This window comes from Phalacrocorax carbo, chromosome Z (genome assembly GCF_963921805.1).
Source record: "Phalacrocorax carbo chromosome Z, bPhaCar2.1, whole genome shotgun sequence".
NCBI lineage: Eukaryota > Metazoa > Chordata > Aves > Suliformes > Phalacrocoracidae > Phalacrocorax > Phalacrocorax carbo.
Genome location: NC_087548.1, coordinates 24,934,007 through 24,950,999, shown reverse-complemented (window position 1 = coordinate 24,950,999; position 16,993 = coordinate 24,934,007). Strand labels below are relative to the sequence as shown.

At 36.3% G+C, this 16,993-nt stretch overlaps 1 protein-coding gene across 2 annotated transcripts in view; it reads left to right on the top strand.

Moving 5' to 3' along the window:
• The window catches only part of ADAMTS6 (ADAM metallopeptidase with thrombospondin type 1 motif 6), a 163,893-nt gene extending 147,252 nt beyond the window's left edge, over positions 1-16,641 (top strand). For both annotated transcript variants that reach the window (XM_064438399.1, XM_064438400.1), the window contains exons 23-25: positions 5,247-5,423; positions 6,643-6,799; positions 12,863-16,641. In XM_064438399.1, coding sequence (XP_064294469.1) covers positions 5,247-5,423; positions 6,643-6,799; positions 12,863-12,972 — 444 coding nt within the window. In that variant the 3' untranslated portion in view covers positions 12,973-16,641. The remainder of the gene's footprint in view (positions 1-5,246; positions 5,424-6,642; positions 6,800-12,862) is intronic.
• The last annotated feature ends 352 nt before the right edge of the window (positions 16,642-16,993 follow it).

The window sequence follows — 16,993 nt, the reverse complement described above, 5'->3', positions numbered from 1 at the left end:
TAAGGCCTTCATATCCACCCTTTTATACAGCAGAAGTGTGTTATAATTTTGAACAAAATCTAATCTAAAGATCTATGCTCTGCTAAGCTTCTGATTGTGATGGTGTTTAATCAGGACTGTGAAGAAGTCCCAGCTTCTTCCTGGTATGAATTTTGCCTGGTGTAGCATGGCAAACAGGTTACTTCAACACGTTTGCAGCTTGAATCCTTAAAAATACGTTACTCAGGCAAGTGAGAAGAAACTGATTCCAGCTGGCTGGTAGCAGGTGTCCATGTTCTTCTATATTCTCGTTGCCTAATACTATTTTGAACCAATCCATTCTTTTGCACTGCCATTTAAAAGAACAAGATACATAGCTAGTAGGTTGTCCACATTTGCTTGTCACTAGCTTTGTCTGTTTTCAGCTAGAAATAATACCATCTCTCATGCTTCTTGTCTGGGTCAGTTATTTTTAGTATAATATCAAAGATTGTGGAATACTTTGAAGTGGATTAGATATTTTGTGACTATAGCAATGTTAATTTAATATCACATTAACAATGTGGCAATCGGATCTCAAGCTTCAGTAGTCTCCCATGGAAAACTTGAAGGAGAAACTGTACTTCTTTTGCCCAGAATCTTATTCAATTTACCCTAGAACCAATAGTGTAAATTGACACCAAGGCTATAGAGCAGGGCTTTCCTGTGAGGGTGACAGAGCAGTGGCACAGGCTGCCCAGGGAGGCTGTGGAGTCTCCTTCCCTGGAAATATTCAAAACCCACCTGGACACGGTCCTGTGCCCCCTGCTCTAGGTGTGCCTGCTCAAGCAGGGAGTTTGGACAAGATGATCTCCAGAGGTCCCTTCCAGCCCCTGCCGTTCTGTGATTCTGTGATTACTTTGTTAGATAAATACGCTGTGAAGCCTCTCATTTTCTGATGTGACATCACTATGCGTCACTACAAGTGGTATACTAGGAAATGGCCAATCTTATGTTACATTTCATATGTAGTAGCCAAAGAGTGATTGAATATAGTGTGAATCTTGTCTGAAATATGGAACTCAATGGTAATTATCCAAGATTTTTATTTCCATTGATTTAGAATATCTTCCCTTAGCTACTTAATAATTTTCTTAAATTAATATTTCAAATGACAATGACACTCATTAAATAGGTTATTGCTGTGTTATACACCAAGGAAACCCACTGCGAGTAGTATAACCATCATCCAGGATGAGTGGAGCTCTACTGAAAGAGACTTAAAGTGGTCAGATAGGCCATCTTTGTCTTCAAAAATAAGACAAAATATAACTAATTTCTGACGTATTTATCTAACCCATTCTTCAACCCTTCCTAGACTTCACAAGATGGTAGTTTTAATATAATGAGAAAAATAGCCATTTTTTTCTGTTCAGTGTTCTCAGAAATATAATGTATTAAAATCGCTGTAGTAATATACATATAAACATTTTTTATATGTATTTATATGATTTCTGAAAGAAGCATGAAAATTAAAATGAAGGAACTCAAAAAGTGAAGCGTTGAATACTGCTTCCATTGAAACCAATGGCAAACCTTGCTACTTTTCTCTGGAATGCAAGCTCTAAAGCTCTGATTTCATACTCAAAACAAGCAATATGTGATACAAATTAAATAATTTTAGAACTCTTTTATATGCTAATGCACTTGTTGAGCATCAATACAATTACACTTTTTAGTCTTCAATGGTAATTAACAAGAAGTTCTCTATCCTTTTGGTTGGAGAAACAAAAACATTTTGTAAACACAGAGATTAAATGAATTCCTTAGGAGAATATAAAAGTGCTTTTATCAAATAGTCATTAAAGCTAACAATGTCTTGCTGAGTTGGAATGTAGTCATTCTCGGTAATGTCAGTTTTGCCATGAAAATTTTCCCGCTTTGCAATAGTTGAGCTTTGACTGAATTATTCTGCCCACTGTAAATTACTTTTTATATTTTTCCAGATAATAAAATAAACCAGCAAAAAAACAATCTAAGAATTTATTGAGAAGAGCCTTATCAGACAAGCACATTTACTTTGCATTCACATTACCATTAGTCATGACTTCCACTGAGTGAGTCAAAAATTCTAGAAGTATTTAGTAATGGAAGACACTTTTTCCTGTTTTTGTTTGTCTGGGTATTTTGTCTTGCATTTGCTTTGGAGACATAAATTTTTTATTAATTCTACTAATGGTTTTTATTTTGGGTGATTCAGTATTATTGTAGGCAACCTATTTCCTTACTTCATTTTCATTTCTGGGGACAGGGTGTAGTCCATCTTCTTTACTGGAATTTTGACTATGACTCAAAAAAAGCGGGTTTTTTTAAGGGACATTTTTTTCTTCTGGTACCAGTAGCTGAAAGCAGATTTTTCTCAGATGGCAGCTTATACATAGATAAAAGAATGTATCTTCAAGCAGGACTAGAAAATGGATGCACCTAAACTCAAAATTTTCAGCCTCATAGTCTTGCTTATTTGCTAACACATTCTAGAGATTATGAAACAGCATAGACACATTCGGGTTTGACATTTTTGACAAGGTCCTTTCAACCTTGTCTATTTTCAGTTTGTTTCTGACAGAATGCTCAGTGACTGAGAAAAAGGTTGAGCAAAAGTGATTTTTAAGCACTCAGCTAGGAAGGGACACTTCTAGTTCCTGCTTAAAAGTCATACATTTACATGAAATTTTTTGTGGAAGAAAATACATGCAACGTTCCATGGAATTTGGACCAGAACTGAGGAGGTTTGATCATTATGCTGAAGACCTCACATATTTATTGTCTATCTTTTTTGGTCTCATTTTAGCATTAGCATTCTTTTTGCAGTTCAGCCAAAGAGACAGAGATATTTCTTCTCTTGCTTCCCTTATTCCCATAGTTTTCTAGTAGGCAGGTACTTAGGGTGCACAAGATTTGAGGTTAAAGCTCTCCAGCATGAGGATGATTGAACCTGGCTATTCTGTATCAGAATTCTGAACACTGAACCTACTGTAGATAAGGAGGCAGCACCTTGATAGGAAAGGATAGAATAGATTAGGAAAGAAAAGGTTAAATTTTAAGGGAAGTGATTATATACCCATTTTGCAGTTTTGGATTATAAACTCCAAATGGAGGACCCATCTCTTTTCAGCCCAATTTAAGATCATAAATCTAAGCGGAGATAAGATTTGGGATAAACCTATCCATTCTGTATTGACTAGTTTAGGTGGCTGCCACTGAGAGATTTTCTTAAAGATCTTGTTTTGATATGTGTGTGTATATATATATACAACTTTACATATGTATAGGGAATATCGATACCTTACATAGTACTGTGGAACCGTTTTAAAATTTCTTTAAGTTAGGCAGGGATCCATCAGAATTAGGCATACAACAGTAAAGTTTGGATCACTCAAGTAATTTTGTGAAAATGGATCTTAGGTTTTTTTCTTTCTTCCCCAGTTATATGCTGACATGTTTTGGATATGTGGAAGGCATTTGGTGTGCGACCTCTTGAATATTGCTCCAGTTCCACATACTATTATATCCCAGATAATGTTTTGTCTGTAGAGCTGCTTTCATATGAAAGGCAGTTCCACTCTTCACAGGTTTAGCAAAATCTGTATGTAAGGTTTATGCTATCAAAAACTGATCATAGTCCAAATACTGCAGCTATGCTGGTGGGATAAAGGTTAACATGCCAAGAGGGAATTCCAAAACTTTGCTTGCAAAATCTCCTGATGACATGCTAAAGGGGGACTGATTTGGCGAAGGTCTTGAGTTTTAATTTTGTTAGCAAGTGTCTCTTCCCCATTCTACAGTAGTGCTGATGTAAATGGCAGTTAATAGTAGCAAAAAGGAAGGAGAAGGCAGCGGTAACCAATATGAAGAAAGAGGAGGAAAAGCAGAGGTCATCAGACCTGCTTCTTTTCAAATTACTGTTTTATTATCTGCTTGCTGTTAGAACAAGCAGAGGAGTGATAAAAGAAGAAAAAACAAGAACTGCGTGAAAATAGAATTGATATTTAAATAGGAAAGGAGAGAAAAACATGCATTGTAGGAGAGGTTACAGTATTTCTGTCTGAATAGTCTGGTTTCTGTGGAGTCCAGTAAAGCATTTATCTTCCCATATTGAGGAAAAAAATGTTCATTGTAGCTCAGCAATCTGTAAGTGAGGTGGAGAAAGACTGTACTAAGGTCATATTAAGAATGGAGAGTTCTATTTATCGAACATATATAATTATGTATATGTTTCTTTTCTGGGTTAAGTATAGGTGGCCCTTCTACCGTGGTAAGCCCAGTATTAATTATCATTTTTGGCAAGAACGGTGAGGCATCATGACACCTAGCCCAAGTTAATCCCTACTTACTCTCGCCCTCATTTTCACAAGCTTTTGCTGCCCTCAGTAGCTCCGGGGGGTCCAGCTCTTGTCTTAGGTAGATAGAAAGGAAGGGTCGGTTCATTTACAAATCATCATGTAACACACTTACATTCCCCTCACATTTAATTCCTTTCTACCAGTTTATCGTGGTCTTTGATGTTTTTAGTGACCATTTCATTACACCAATCAGTAAGACAAGTTTGTATGGCCACCGATGCAAATGATACTCGCATCCGTCTGCCCATTTGCCAAGGTAACGCAAGGGTGAGTAAATGCTGGACAGCACCACCCTCCGGCACTGTCAGACTGGGCCCAACTACCTGTTGTTGGAGGCTCTGGGCAACAAAGTAACCTCATTGCCATAAATCTGTTTCACCTTTGTGAATACTGTGGAATGATCGGTGATGCCAGTCAATAGGGAGGAATGAATTATAACTCCCTGAACACTGGGGCAGAGGTCAACTTAGTTACCCCAAAGGGCATCCAGTGGGACCATGAGGAGGTGTGACCTCTGCAGCTTAACTCAGTAACTATGGTGCCATCTTAAAAGAGTCATAGTTACTCCCACCACTTTACCTTCTGAAATGCTCACTCAAGTTTGTTTCATAATAGTGCTACATGTGGCAGACTTTCTACTTTGCAACAAAGGGCTTTCCTTAAACCTAACCTAAAGACAACTTGAACATAATAAAGCAATAATCAGTAGCTTGTTTGTGTTTCTAAACATTTTAAAAGTATCATTATAATCTCAGGAAAATCATTATTATAGTTTAATTATAAGACCACAAATACATTCTTTTGTTTTCTGTAATAACATTTCTGACACTTTTACTGACTTTTCTGGGATTTTCATTATTTATATATATATCAATATTTTTTCAGTGCACACCAAAGTGTGGCCCAGGATTCAAACACCGAATTGTTCTGTGCAAAAGCAGCGATCTTCTAAAAACTTTTCCAGCCACGCAATGCCAAGAGGAAAGCAAGCCGCCAGTCCGCATCCGCTGTAGTTTAGGCCGATGTCCTCCTCCTCGCTGGGTTACTGGAGACTGGGGACAGGTAAAATAGTCCATATAAGTATTTATTGCTGTTAATCTCCTTCACATTAACACCTGCTAAGGATAAGATGTTGCTGGAAATGGATAAGAGATGGATCCCATGACTGAAATAAAACCTTTTCCTGTTTGTCTCAGATTGAAATGTGATTCTGAATGATAGTTGACTGCTGAACTATAAAGGATTTACTGACAGCAGTCTATTTTCTAACTGAGTTTATGTATGCATTTTTTAAATAATTAAATAGTCCTTATTACTTTTTTTTTTTAAGAGGATTTTGGGATACAGCAATGTTGCAAGGTTTAGTGTTTTTAAAATGCATTTAACTTCCTTGAGAAACGTGATGGAAATACGAAGTCAGTTCCTATTTTAGTAAGACATATGTATATATCCGCAAAAAAATACCTTTGAGATCTATATAATTTCACATTAAATATGCTGAATTAGACAGGGAACCTAATTGTTACAGGACAGGCTGAATAGTGCTGCCCTTATGCAGTATTTCTAAAATTTATATACCAAGTTTCCTTCTTCCCGTATGTTTTTGCATCTCAGTTATGATCAATGGCCTGTTTTTAAAAGAATAAATGGATGTTTCAGTTTCAAAGTTTGCTGAGTAATTTGCCACTAATGAAAATAAAACATTTATTTTAACTAACCAGGGGATGATCATTTGTGCTATTACAGTCTAATTGGCTTTCCTTTTATGGTAGTTGTTTGGATGTGCATTTATCTTAAATTGATATTGTACTGAAACCACTGTTTAGTTATAGAAACTAAAAAGTGTTTTGAAGCAGTGAAGTATTTTTGTTTGAAAGATTGTTTCCTTTTTCCTTAAAAAAGTCCTCCAGCAGATTTGAATTCTTGTTCTCCTTGGTTTTTCCTTTTATTCTAAAGTGATTATTCCTCTCGAAAACATGCTCTTAAAGTCAGACATGATATATGAAATAGCATAAATTGTATTCTTACACCTCAAATCTAAACTGTTCAGGGAGTCAATGTTGCATTGTGATTTATTTGAAAGACAAGTGCTCACACATACTGTCAAAAAAGAAAAATTCTAAACTATTTCATGACAATTTTCTGTGTTAACGAAAGCTCTTCAGATGCATGTCTTCTTTAAAATTTTTGCATGTGTACTGTTCCTGATTGCTTTCCTGTTATTTTGTTTTATATTTAAAAATTGAGTCCAAGTTCTTTTACTTTTTTATCTTATTTTTAGTGTTCTGCACAGTGTGGTCTTGGGCAACAGATGAGAACAGTACAGTGCCTCTCATACACTGGACAAGCATCCAGTGAGTGTCCAGAAACTCTTAGACCTCCATCAATGCAGCAGTGTGAAAGTAAATGTGACAGTACTCCCATTTCAAACACAGAAGGTAAGTCTGGCATCTCAGTATAATTTATTCTGGAAAGAGTAAAGTGACATGGTCAGTATTACTGCATTCATTTATTAGGAAAAGTCTACATGATGTCTTCTCTCACACTGTGAATGAATCTTTTACAGTTGTTTTCTAATTAGTCATTGTAGTTCAAAGGTGAAGTCAATAAAAACTTAAATTCGGGTTCTTTGTTTAAAAAAAAATCTTTAAAAATACATAGACTAAGTCATGGACAAAAGCGTGTTGTTTTGTGTCATTAATTTTCCAGTCACTGCACTGGTTCAATGGAAATATCCATAATAGCAGGGTAGCACAATATACTTCTCATCCCCTGACCTTCTACCTGCTTCATCGGTGGATAACATAACAATGTAGGGGCAAAAAAATAGTTACATGTACATTGAAAGACTGAGACCACAGATTCAATGCTACACAGTGTTACAAGCCTGTTCTTACACTTCGACTTACTTGTCAGGTTCTTCTAATTAACTTTTAATTTCTTAGGTTTATAATGCCTGTAGGAAATAGTTACAGGACTTTTTACATGATACAGTGTAATTTAATCAGACCACTAGCTAGTTTCAACATATTTTTGCTAGAGGATATATTAGATAATAATGACAAAATAAGCTCATTAATGTTTATGAAAGGCTCCAGATCTGAACTTATAAATTTTGCAAGCCAATCCATTAGGAAATGCTGTCTCCAAAGTAGAATTGGAGTGCTGCACAGTAAAAAAAAAAGTTTCCTCACTAATTGTAAAAATTCAGAATAGTTGCTCACCAGATGAGTACATTTCATTTTGTGTGGAACTGGAAAAGGAATAAAAAATTACCAAAATGTACATGTCAAAAAATCAAGAAAGATTGCACAGGAATAATAGTTCTTTTAAAATAGTTATTCCGTAAATTTTGAGTACCGGAATGTCACTAACACTGCTCCTTTTAACATAACTAATCTCTGTGCAGTATATAAAGGAGTTATCTTTTACACAGGTTCTCCAGCTACATTAGAGTTTAATATCCTTTTTATATGGAACAATTACTCTGATTTAAATTTCTTTTTTAAGAAGGTAAATTTATGCTACAGTCTAGCCTGATTTGGTGTTTGTTCAACACCTACTATATCCATTCAGGTTCATGCCGTATATTCAAAGTTGTCCTAAAAATCTGTCAAATGGAGATGTCTGTGATGAAATGGGAGCATACTAAAATATTCCCAGAAATACACTCATGATTGAGTGTATGAGACTGTAATTTACTGCTTGGAAGTTTTAATTTTAAATAGAGGCTTATCGTTCTATGTTGTCATTTGAAAAATATTTTAATAATAGAAATTTCCTTTATTATTTTAATGCCCATTTTGATGTTTAGTGCTCTCAAGTAATCTTTACATGTTGATTGTCAATCTAGGAAACTTTCTGCCCTTTAAAGCTCAAAGGCTAAATGATATTTTATTTCCAAACACAGATGTTGACTTTTTCCAAAGTAAGGAAGGTAATAAAGTACTTGTAAGTGGGCATGGTTTAGTCCCAATCTTCTCTTAATTTCAAAATGACACCGTCATGTTATTTATAGCCATTACGCTAGTAATTCTTCAATATTATCAGGAAAAGATGCTAACATCCTAGAGACGAATACAGTCACAGGTTTTCTCTGTGTGATCTGTGTACACTGGGTGGCCGTGGACTTCTTTACAGTGGAACTGTGCAAGGCAACTATGACAAGTAATCCTGCTGGTATTAGGACCTGCACCTTCACTGAAAAATTTTTTGGGATCCACAAATAGAAAATGTTGAAAATCACTTACGCAGTATTCCAGAGGGACTTCAGCTCTTAGGCCTGCACTCTGCATGGGTAAGGTGTCAGCCAGCTCCTTATTGACATCCATGCAGCCTCATTAAACCAGTTAGGAAGAATTGAGAGGAAAAAGATATAGCACAGTCTTTTCCAATAGATACAGCTCGGAACATGTTGTCACTTAGCATCCCATTTTTGCGTATGTTCCACGTTGAAGGTATTTACTGGAAACCACTGATAAGGTGTAAGTGAATAATTGGTTCTAATGGCTCAGAAGTAAATATAATCTCAAAGTTCACTTAATTTAAAATACCTACATCATTTCAGAAGAACCTTGCTGCAATCCATGAAATGCTAAGGGTGCCCTATCCCAAAATTAGACAAGAATTTTGTCTTCAAGGTGTTTTTTCAGTACTTTTGCAAGTATTTCTTAAATATATATTCTAGTTTATACACATTTCAGAGCTGCTATTAAATACGGACTGTAAGAAGCACAGGCTGAGGATTTGTAGAATAATGTACATGTATTGTACATTTTCTGCCTTAAAAAATCCTCTTGGACACAAGAAGAGCTGACATTTTGGGGTAAGTAAAGTGTTAGCCTTTAAACAGAGTGGCATATCTTTTTCAGCATACAAGACACGAAAAGGATGGAAAGCTTGTAAGATCTCAAGAACTAACTAATCCTAAAGAGCACAACTATTTTTTTTGAAAGATAATACTTTCTGAGAAAGAATTATTTGAGTTCTGGTATTTCCTTGTGAATGTATTTGTGAGAGGGGCATACTGTGCCCATATGCTCACTTCTCTCTCTCCAGGTGCAGTGGGATGTGATCTATCAGTATTTGGCTTTCAGGGAAGGAGTCAGATCTGTCAGAGGGGGGGTTCTGCCCCTTGGGAGTGCATGTGCATAGCAGCACATACCTGCTTGCCCATGGAGACTTGGTCCACATGCCACCTAGTAGCACTGCCTCATGCTTTGGGCCCCTCTATGGGACAAAAGCAACTTCAACAACAGGTCTTCGGTTTACAGCAGGGTCAGACTAGCTGAGGGGATTCCCTTCCTACTTCAGACCCCAGAAACCTCTTGATTCCCTTCACTTGCCAAACTCCAGTGCTCGCAGCCTATAGAACCATTTCAACAATTTCTGGACAATTTAGTTTTGGTAACCCAAGATACAACATATATGTCTTTGAGGAAGCTTGAGCCACTCTGCAGTATAATGAACACGTTGATAGTTTGGAAGCACTTTCCTGGGGAGGGTACAGGCTGTTTATAAGAGTATGGGTTGACTATAAGAGTCAAAATTTTAGGGGTACAGAAATAGTAAAATAAAGTTACAATACATCTTGTCACATTTTACATATGCTTTAGTTCTTTGTTTTCTTTAAAGTCTTCATTGGTGATTTAGATATTGTAGATGGGGTTTTGATGGGCTGCTGCTGGTAACATGGAATTTGCTGCTGGAAGTGACCTGCAGACAGCATGTACCAACCGATTTGAAATGTCTTCAGAATTATTTTATTTTCTTAGGAATATATATATATATATGTCTGCTGGATCTGGACTGCTAAAGGCCATCTGAGACTTTACCAGAAAAACTGTTATATCTATTTTTATGTCATTTCGGTTTTCCATCTATTTTGTGTGATATGTCTTCGCAGTCTCTTTAGCTGAAGACACAGTGACATTCTGTGGTTTTATTACTGCAGTGTGATACTTAATATCATAATGTTGTCTGATCTAGCCACAAAGTTCAGGAAAGGAGAGTTTAATACATGTAGCTTACTGGAAATTACTAACAGTAGTTACTAGGAACAGAAAGAGCTCTGCTAAACCTCTTCCATTCAACCACAGTCCTGTGAAGAATAGGCTACTTCATCAGCCACTATATCTATTTCAAAACTAATTTTTAAAACAGAAGTTGTGGGCAACTTCCAGAATATTGTCTCACTGCTCTCCAAATGGCATTGGCTGAACAGGGTCCAGTTTTAGTAAAGAGGAAGAATAACTAAAAGAAACATGAAATAGGATCATTTCAAATCCTACTTTTAGCAAAAATGCAGTTAGTGGCTTTACCTGTATTTAACTAAATACAATATGTATGAGGGTTATTTTTGGGTTTGAGTGAACTTTTTACATCTCGTCAAGATCAAGAGAACTTTTTTATTCCTCACTTCATTTATAATTCACCATCTGTCTCTCCTATATTCCCAGTCTTCACAAACTCAAGGACCTAAAATACTTCTGGAAGATATTTGATGTCTTTTGGGAAGAGTTTTTGTAACTCAGTGAAACACAGTGACTGTGTGTGGTTGCTGATAGAGAAATACATGTGTTTCAACCAGCTACCCACAATGTCTTTTCTCCTGGCATCTAACTCTGTTTCCAAATTGAGAATTAAAAAAGAAAAGTAGTACATAAACAGTGGAGTAAAAAAATTGCAACTAAAGCTCTATATCTGCGTTCATGAAATTAATGTTTAAATAATTTCATGACCTCTACTTATCTAGCTAAAGGCATGGATATTGCTATTATCAGAAACACCATTCAGTACAGACCCTGAAGTTCAGCCTCACTAACGCTTTCCTAGGCTCAAATACTAAAAGTTCTCATCTGCCCTTAACTTTCTACTACAGTATGTTTGCAGCATGAACACACTGTCCATAACTGCCCGTTCCAGAGCAAAAATAATGTACTAGGAGATGGTATGTAGAAGGAAGACAAATAGGAGTATCTGAATGATTGTACATGCTGGTTGTGTTTGTTCCACTATTACTTTTTTCTTTTCTTGCCTGCTTGGTGTGTCTGATGTCTCTTTCATATTTGGCTTACAGACATCTGTTCTGTCAGGCCTTGGAGCAACAGCATCCTGGCCTCCAGGCGTCACTTCTAGATATCAAATCAATACAAAATACAGTAATGGTCAAAGTACTGTTAGTTCATCTCCTTTTTATTCACATTTTACTTAGAGCTGTTGTAATTTGAGAAAGATTGTAGGAGGAAGCCAGTATCAAACGCAACCTTAAAGCAGTAAAAAGTTACAGCGTTCTTTTGAGACAAATAATTTTCTGCAAAATTTCATTCTTCTCATCACTTAATTTTTCTAATTCAAACTTGTGGAATTTACTTTTTGTCCATACGTATCTCTTCCATCTTCCTACATGTGAAGCAAAGCTCCTTGCTAAAGTCCAATTTTAATATCAGCCTACAAGGAACTGTGCAAATACTTTTAAATAAAAATCCCCTATCAGGCATCTGTCACAATATTCACTCCAGTGCAAAGGAAATCTGCAGCAGCTATATATGAGCTGTAGAACCTGAGTGTACCTCTGAGCTCTCAGATACAGCTGTATCTCCAGCTATGTCAGAATAAGAACTGGGCATGGACCAAACTATTCCATTCCCTATTCCCACCTTCTTTCTACAGAAAGGAAACTGAGCCAGAGGAGAACCACAGCATATTCAAGCAGTGCTGCTGTAATGTACCACCACAAGTCACTTTAGATACAAGCTGTGTGGGATGGAAGAGCTCCTCTGCGTGACTGAGCTCTTCTCCTTTACTGGGAGAGTTACCTGCCAGTATGACTACAGCTGCTGAGGCAGTAAGCCCAGCATGTAGGGAAAACACAACTGTGAAGAAAAGCTCTTATATGTCTATTACTGGCATTAAAATGGCTTTTCCTCCTGCATAAATAAAATAAATTGTATAATAAAAGAAAATGTGGATGTGTGGAACCAAGCCTGAAGTATAATCAGCGATTCAGTCCAGCCACTGAACTTGCACTCTTAGTGCCTTTATTCCTAACACTTGTCGTTTTCTCCATCCCTGTTAACTGCAGTGCACGTTCTATTTCAAGGATTCTTACAAACACAGAGGCATGGTTCCAAAGAGTGCGAATCATGTTAGATTCTGGATAACCTCTCATGGATGGATAAAATAACTCCTGAGAAAGAAGCTATAAAAGTATTGTAAGAAAAATGACTCACATTTCCTAGCTGTCTAAAGTGATCATTTATCCCAATAAATGATAATTCTTCCAAGACAAAGTGGGCACACTTCTAAATGTCTGGGAGAGCAGCCCTGCAAACATTTCTATGGCTTTTTAAAATATATTGTGTGCACTAGGCTGGTCTAGAAAGAGTAGTTACAAAGAGGGCAAGGTGGATGGATAGTGAAGCAACATGTTAAATGTCAAGTTTTCTTTGTACTTTAATTTTTATTTCTGATTTTTTGTCTTTAATGCTCTTAATTATTAGAGTGCAAAGATGTGAACAAAGTGGCATATTGCCCACTGGTGCTGAAGTTCAAGTTCTGCAGTCGAGCATACTTCAGACAGATGTGCTGCAAGACCTGCCAAGGACATTGACCCACAGAAAGCACAAGAATGTGCCTTGTTATTATCATTGTGGAAGAGTGTCCCATCAAAGAGAGCCACACAGCGGAATGAGATTGACGTCCTTGCAAATGCATTACCCTGTGGAAAACGTAACCACTGGTCAGCCCCAGCTGACAGGATTTCAATATTATTTTAACTTCTGTGAAGTGGGATTTATTAATCCAAAGTGCTGGACACAGTATAAGGAGGGCATGCGAAATTGGAAAGATCCACACAACACATATAGAATAGATTACTGTGGAACATTTGTGTTCTTTTGACTAAATCCAATAGTCTGTTTACCTCCTTGGACCATTAAAATAATTTTTATTATGGACTTAGCAATGACACTGAATCCATTTGTATTTAAAACTGTTTAAAATGTAGCTGTTATGACTTGGTCTACTATGGAAGTAAAGAAGAATCAAAAAAAACGTTAAGTCATAGCTTAAAAATGTTAACTATTTTATCTCACAACACAGCACCACAATTTAAATTATAAAATGAGCTTGGAAATGTTATTTAAGGAGCAGAAATTTTTTTTAAAAGTATTTTTCCTTCATTCCACCTAATTCCCTTTGGAGCAATCCATATTTCCTGAACACTGCTGTGAGCGATATATAAAGCTATACTAAACAGAAGAACCATGAGGGACTTAGTTTTAAGAGGTGCAACAGTTATTGCAGTGGTGCATGAAATACAAGTGTACTATGAAACGAAATGAAATCCGTGTTGCAGGTTTATAGCCATCTTAACATTGTACAAGTAAAGCTGAGATTTCCACTGAAGGGAACTTATTCCAATATCATGGAGGAGGCAGACTCCCAACAGTGGTGAAGACCGTATTGCCAGCTCCTTCACTACTACTGTACAGGTTGCTTAGACCTTACACTTTGACTCCAGCTCACTTTTGTTTACAACACCAGCCACAAAGAAGAAACAACTTTGTGGGCATCTAGATCTGGTTTACATGTTACTTTTGTTTCTCCAGAACTACAGAGTTCCAGTGCAAAAGATAAGCCTACGTGTAAAAGCAACAATCCTTTGCAAAGCTGAAAGTTAAAATACATTCCAGATGTTCCCTTCTTTGATGCCATAGCAGAAGGGCATTTGTTTATGTGAAAAAATATGTCCAGGACACCACATCTGAGTGGGCAAGGATCACAACCAAGGGATGAACCACTCATGGAGGTATCTAGGCTCTGTTCAAATGAGAAGTCAAAAGTGCTTGAGCCGAGAGGCCTGTTGGGACTATCACGTGTAAGGCATGCTGGAAAAGGAGTGGCTAGAATGAAGTCTGGTCACCATCACCTAAATGGCCAGGTACATATTTAAAGCTGGACCATATTAAAAGCTGGGAGTAGCTTTCAGCACGAGACTGGAACAAACTAATGCCTCTGGATTAGTAGCTAGATGCCTTAACTATTCTGTTGCCATACTCCACTCATTTCATATTGCCACATTTTTAATATTAACTGAATACTTTGGATTTTTAAATGTGAAACCAAACTACTTAGGCAAGTCACGTTCAAGAATCTACCATAAAAAAGTTAATTGTTGTGCTCCTTTTCCCTTTCACTTTTCAGTAACAGACTCAACAAGGAGATAAGGAAAGTAGGTACTTGTTTATATTAATATATTGTACTTGAACACTTGCATTTTGCAGCAGGTACTTGACGAATGTGCTTTTGTGTCCAACTATGCCTCCTTTGTTGTAGTGCAATTAAAATTACGTGAACAGTAATGTGTTACAAATTCTAACTCAAATAGCACTTTTAAAAAAAGTACTCTTTTCAGTGAAAAATAATTTCAAAATATCATGAGATTGAAGCATATCAGTGTATTTTACCAATAACATGCCAAATATGTTGCACACTATTTACTAATGTGAATTAACATGGAACAATAGATATTGCTACCAGTACTCATACTATGAAATCCCCCCAACATATTGACAATCTACCCACGTGGTTTTGTGTAGACCACATATTCATGACCATCAAATTCCTGTCATCTGCTACCTCTTGCCAGTATTTCCAATTCCGTACACCTGTGACCAGTGGAATTCATTTTCAGTTGGCTTGCGTGTATTCACATATGCTTATCTGCTGCTCTCATCACAAGCTAAACTATTCCTGATAAAACTCTCACGAGTAGATTAAAAAAACTCCCAATCTTTAGGAGCTGAACATGGGGATCAAGGGCAGTATATAGTCCTTCTTTGTTAAGTGAATCGACTTTCTATATCCTATTGACAAAACACCTTGGTGCTAGCATGCCCTGGCTAGGTCATAAATATGATGAAAGGGAAAGGGGTTGCTATGGCATTCCCTAAGTAAGAGGCCTCTTTGTATCAGGGTGCCGTTTTCTCCAGGGCATGATTTTGTTTATCAGCTAATGTGTCTTTTCAGCTGACAAGAAAAGGGTTTTCTGTGTATTCAAAAGAAACCTTTTTTTTTTTTTACCTCACTTAGGACATTAAATTGTAAGGAGTGATTCCAAAGACACATTTTGCTCTCTTACTGGTGCTAGAACACTAGGGAGTCTGATGTTTACTCTGCAATATAACAGCACTGAGGTTGGAATTTAAAGAACTCCCTGGAGCAATGTTGAATTGTATTGTTAAAGGGAAAAAAAACAGAATGTATGTGGATTTACAAACTAAGCAATGCTTCAGATTAAGACCGAAAAATGAAACCTAAATAAAATAAAAATAATTGGTTTCAACAGCACAGTTCATTGCTGCTGCTACACTGTAGCCATCTATATAATCTAAGCTAAATAGTGTTACATTCCTAAATAGTGACAAAAGGACTATTTGTATAGGCTATAAATATGACAGCCTAGAATCAAATAGCAGAATATGAAATGCAGAGATCAGTCTGGTGCCAGTACTTCCACTGAGCAATACTATTAGCTGAAGAAGATCAAACAGAAAGAAAAATCTAGAGATCAACCCCTCAAGGTGTATACACCCAAAAATAGTCCATTTTGTTAGGAACTTTGTAATGGAGTGAATGTCACATAGATATCCTTAATAAAGACTGAAATTACCTTTGTATTATTGTGATTAGTTGCTTATTATTTTATACTCAGTATTAATGTGGTACACTGTTACTTTATTATTATTATTTTTGCTTTTGTAAATTATATTCTAATTTATTGTCATGTTTCTTAACACTTGTTCTACATGCATTCTCCTGCTTGTAATGAAAATAAAAATATTGTAACACTTGATGCAGTGAAATTCCACACCAGGCACAGATTTGTTTTTAACATAGATAATTTAGTAAAATAAAATTGCAGCTTTTAAGAATGATACTCATGGTACAGTTGTCTATTCCCTGACTTACACTCACTAGAATTCTGTATGCTTAACATTTGCTTCGTCAGATGCATCAAAATATGTATAAGATGTTTTCTTTCAAGTAACATCTATATGTTATACTAGAATCCTGTCCTTGGCAGCAGTGACATTTGTCATATATAAGCAAAAAAAAAAAAAAAAAGAAAAAGGAAAAATTCAAGAACATGCTCATGTACATTATTAGATAATATTTAGCCTGAGCAATAATGTAGATCAAGAATGAAATTAATGATAGCAAAAATGTCCTGTACTTCTTGGAATGATTTCATTAACAGCCAGTCAATAATAACAATAAAATGTCCTTCTTGCATTGAGCTTTTAAGGTCTTCTCTGAAGTTTATCTGAAGTTTATTCTTCTTTTAAATATAAAGAACAAAGTCATTTCAGAAGACTTGGTGCTTAGGTCACCATTGCTGAGAGATGCTTCTTTTCTTACCTGGTACAGTATAAATACTGTGTATGGAAATCTCTGATCAAGTCCTGTGACATATTTCTTGTTTCTCAGTTAAAATCTAGTTTCTGGTTAATGAAAACAATCCCTCTATTATTAGTAGTAAGATGTTAAAGAAAGTACAGACGACCTTAAGTATTTTGATAAGGCATGTACTAATTGTGGTTATTCTTTTTTATTCTGTTTACAAATGA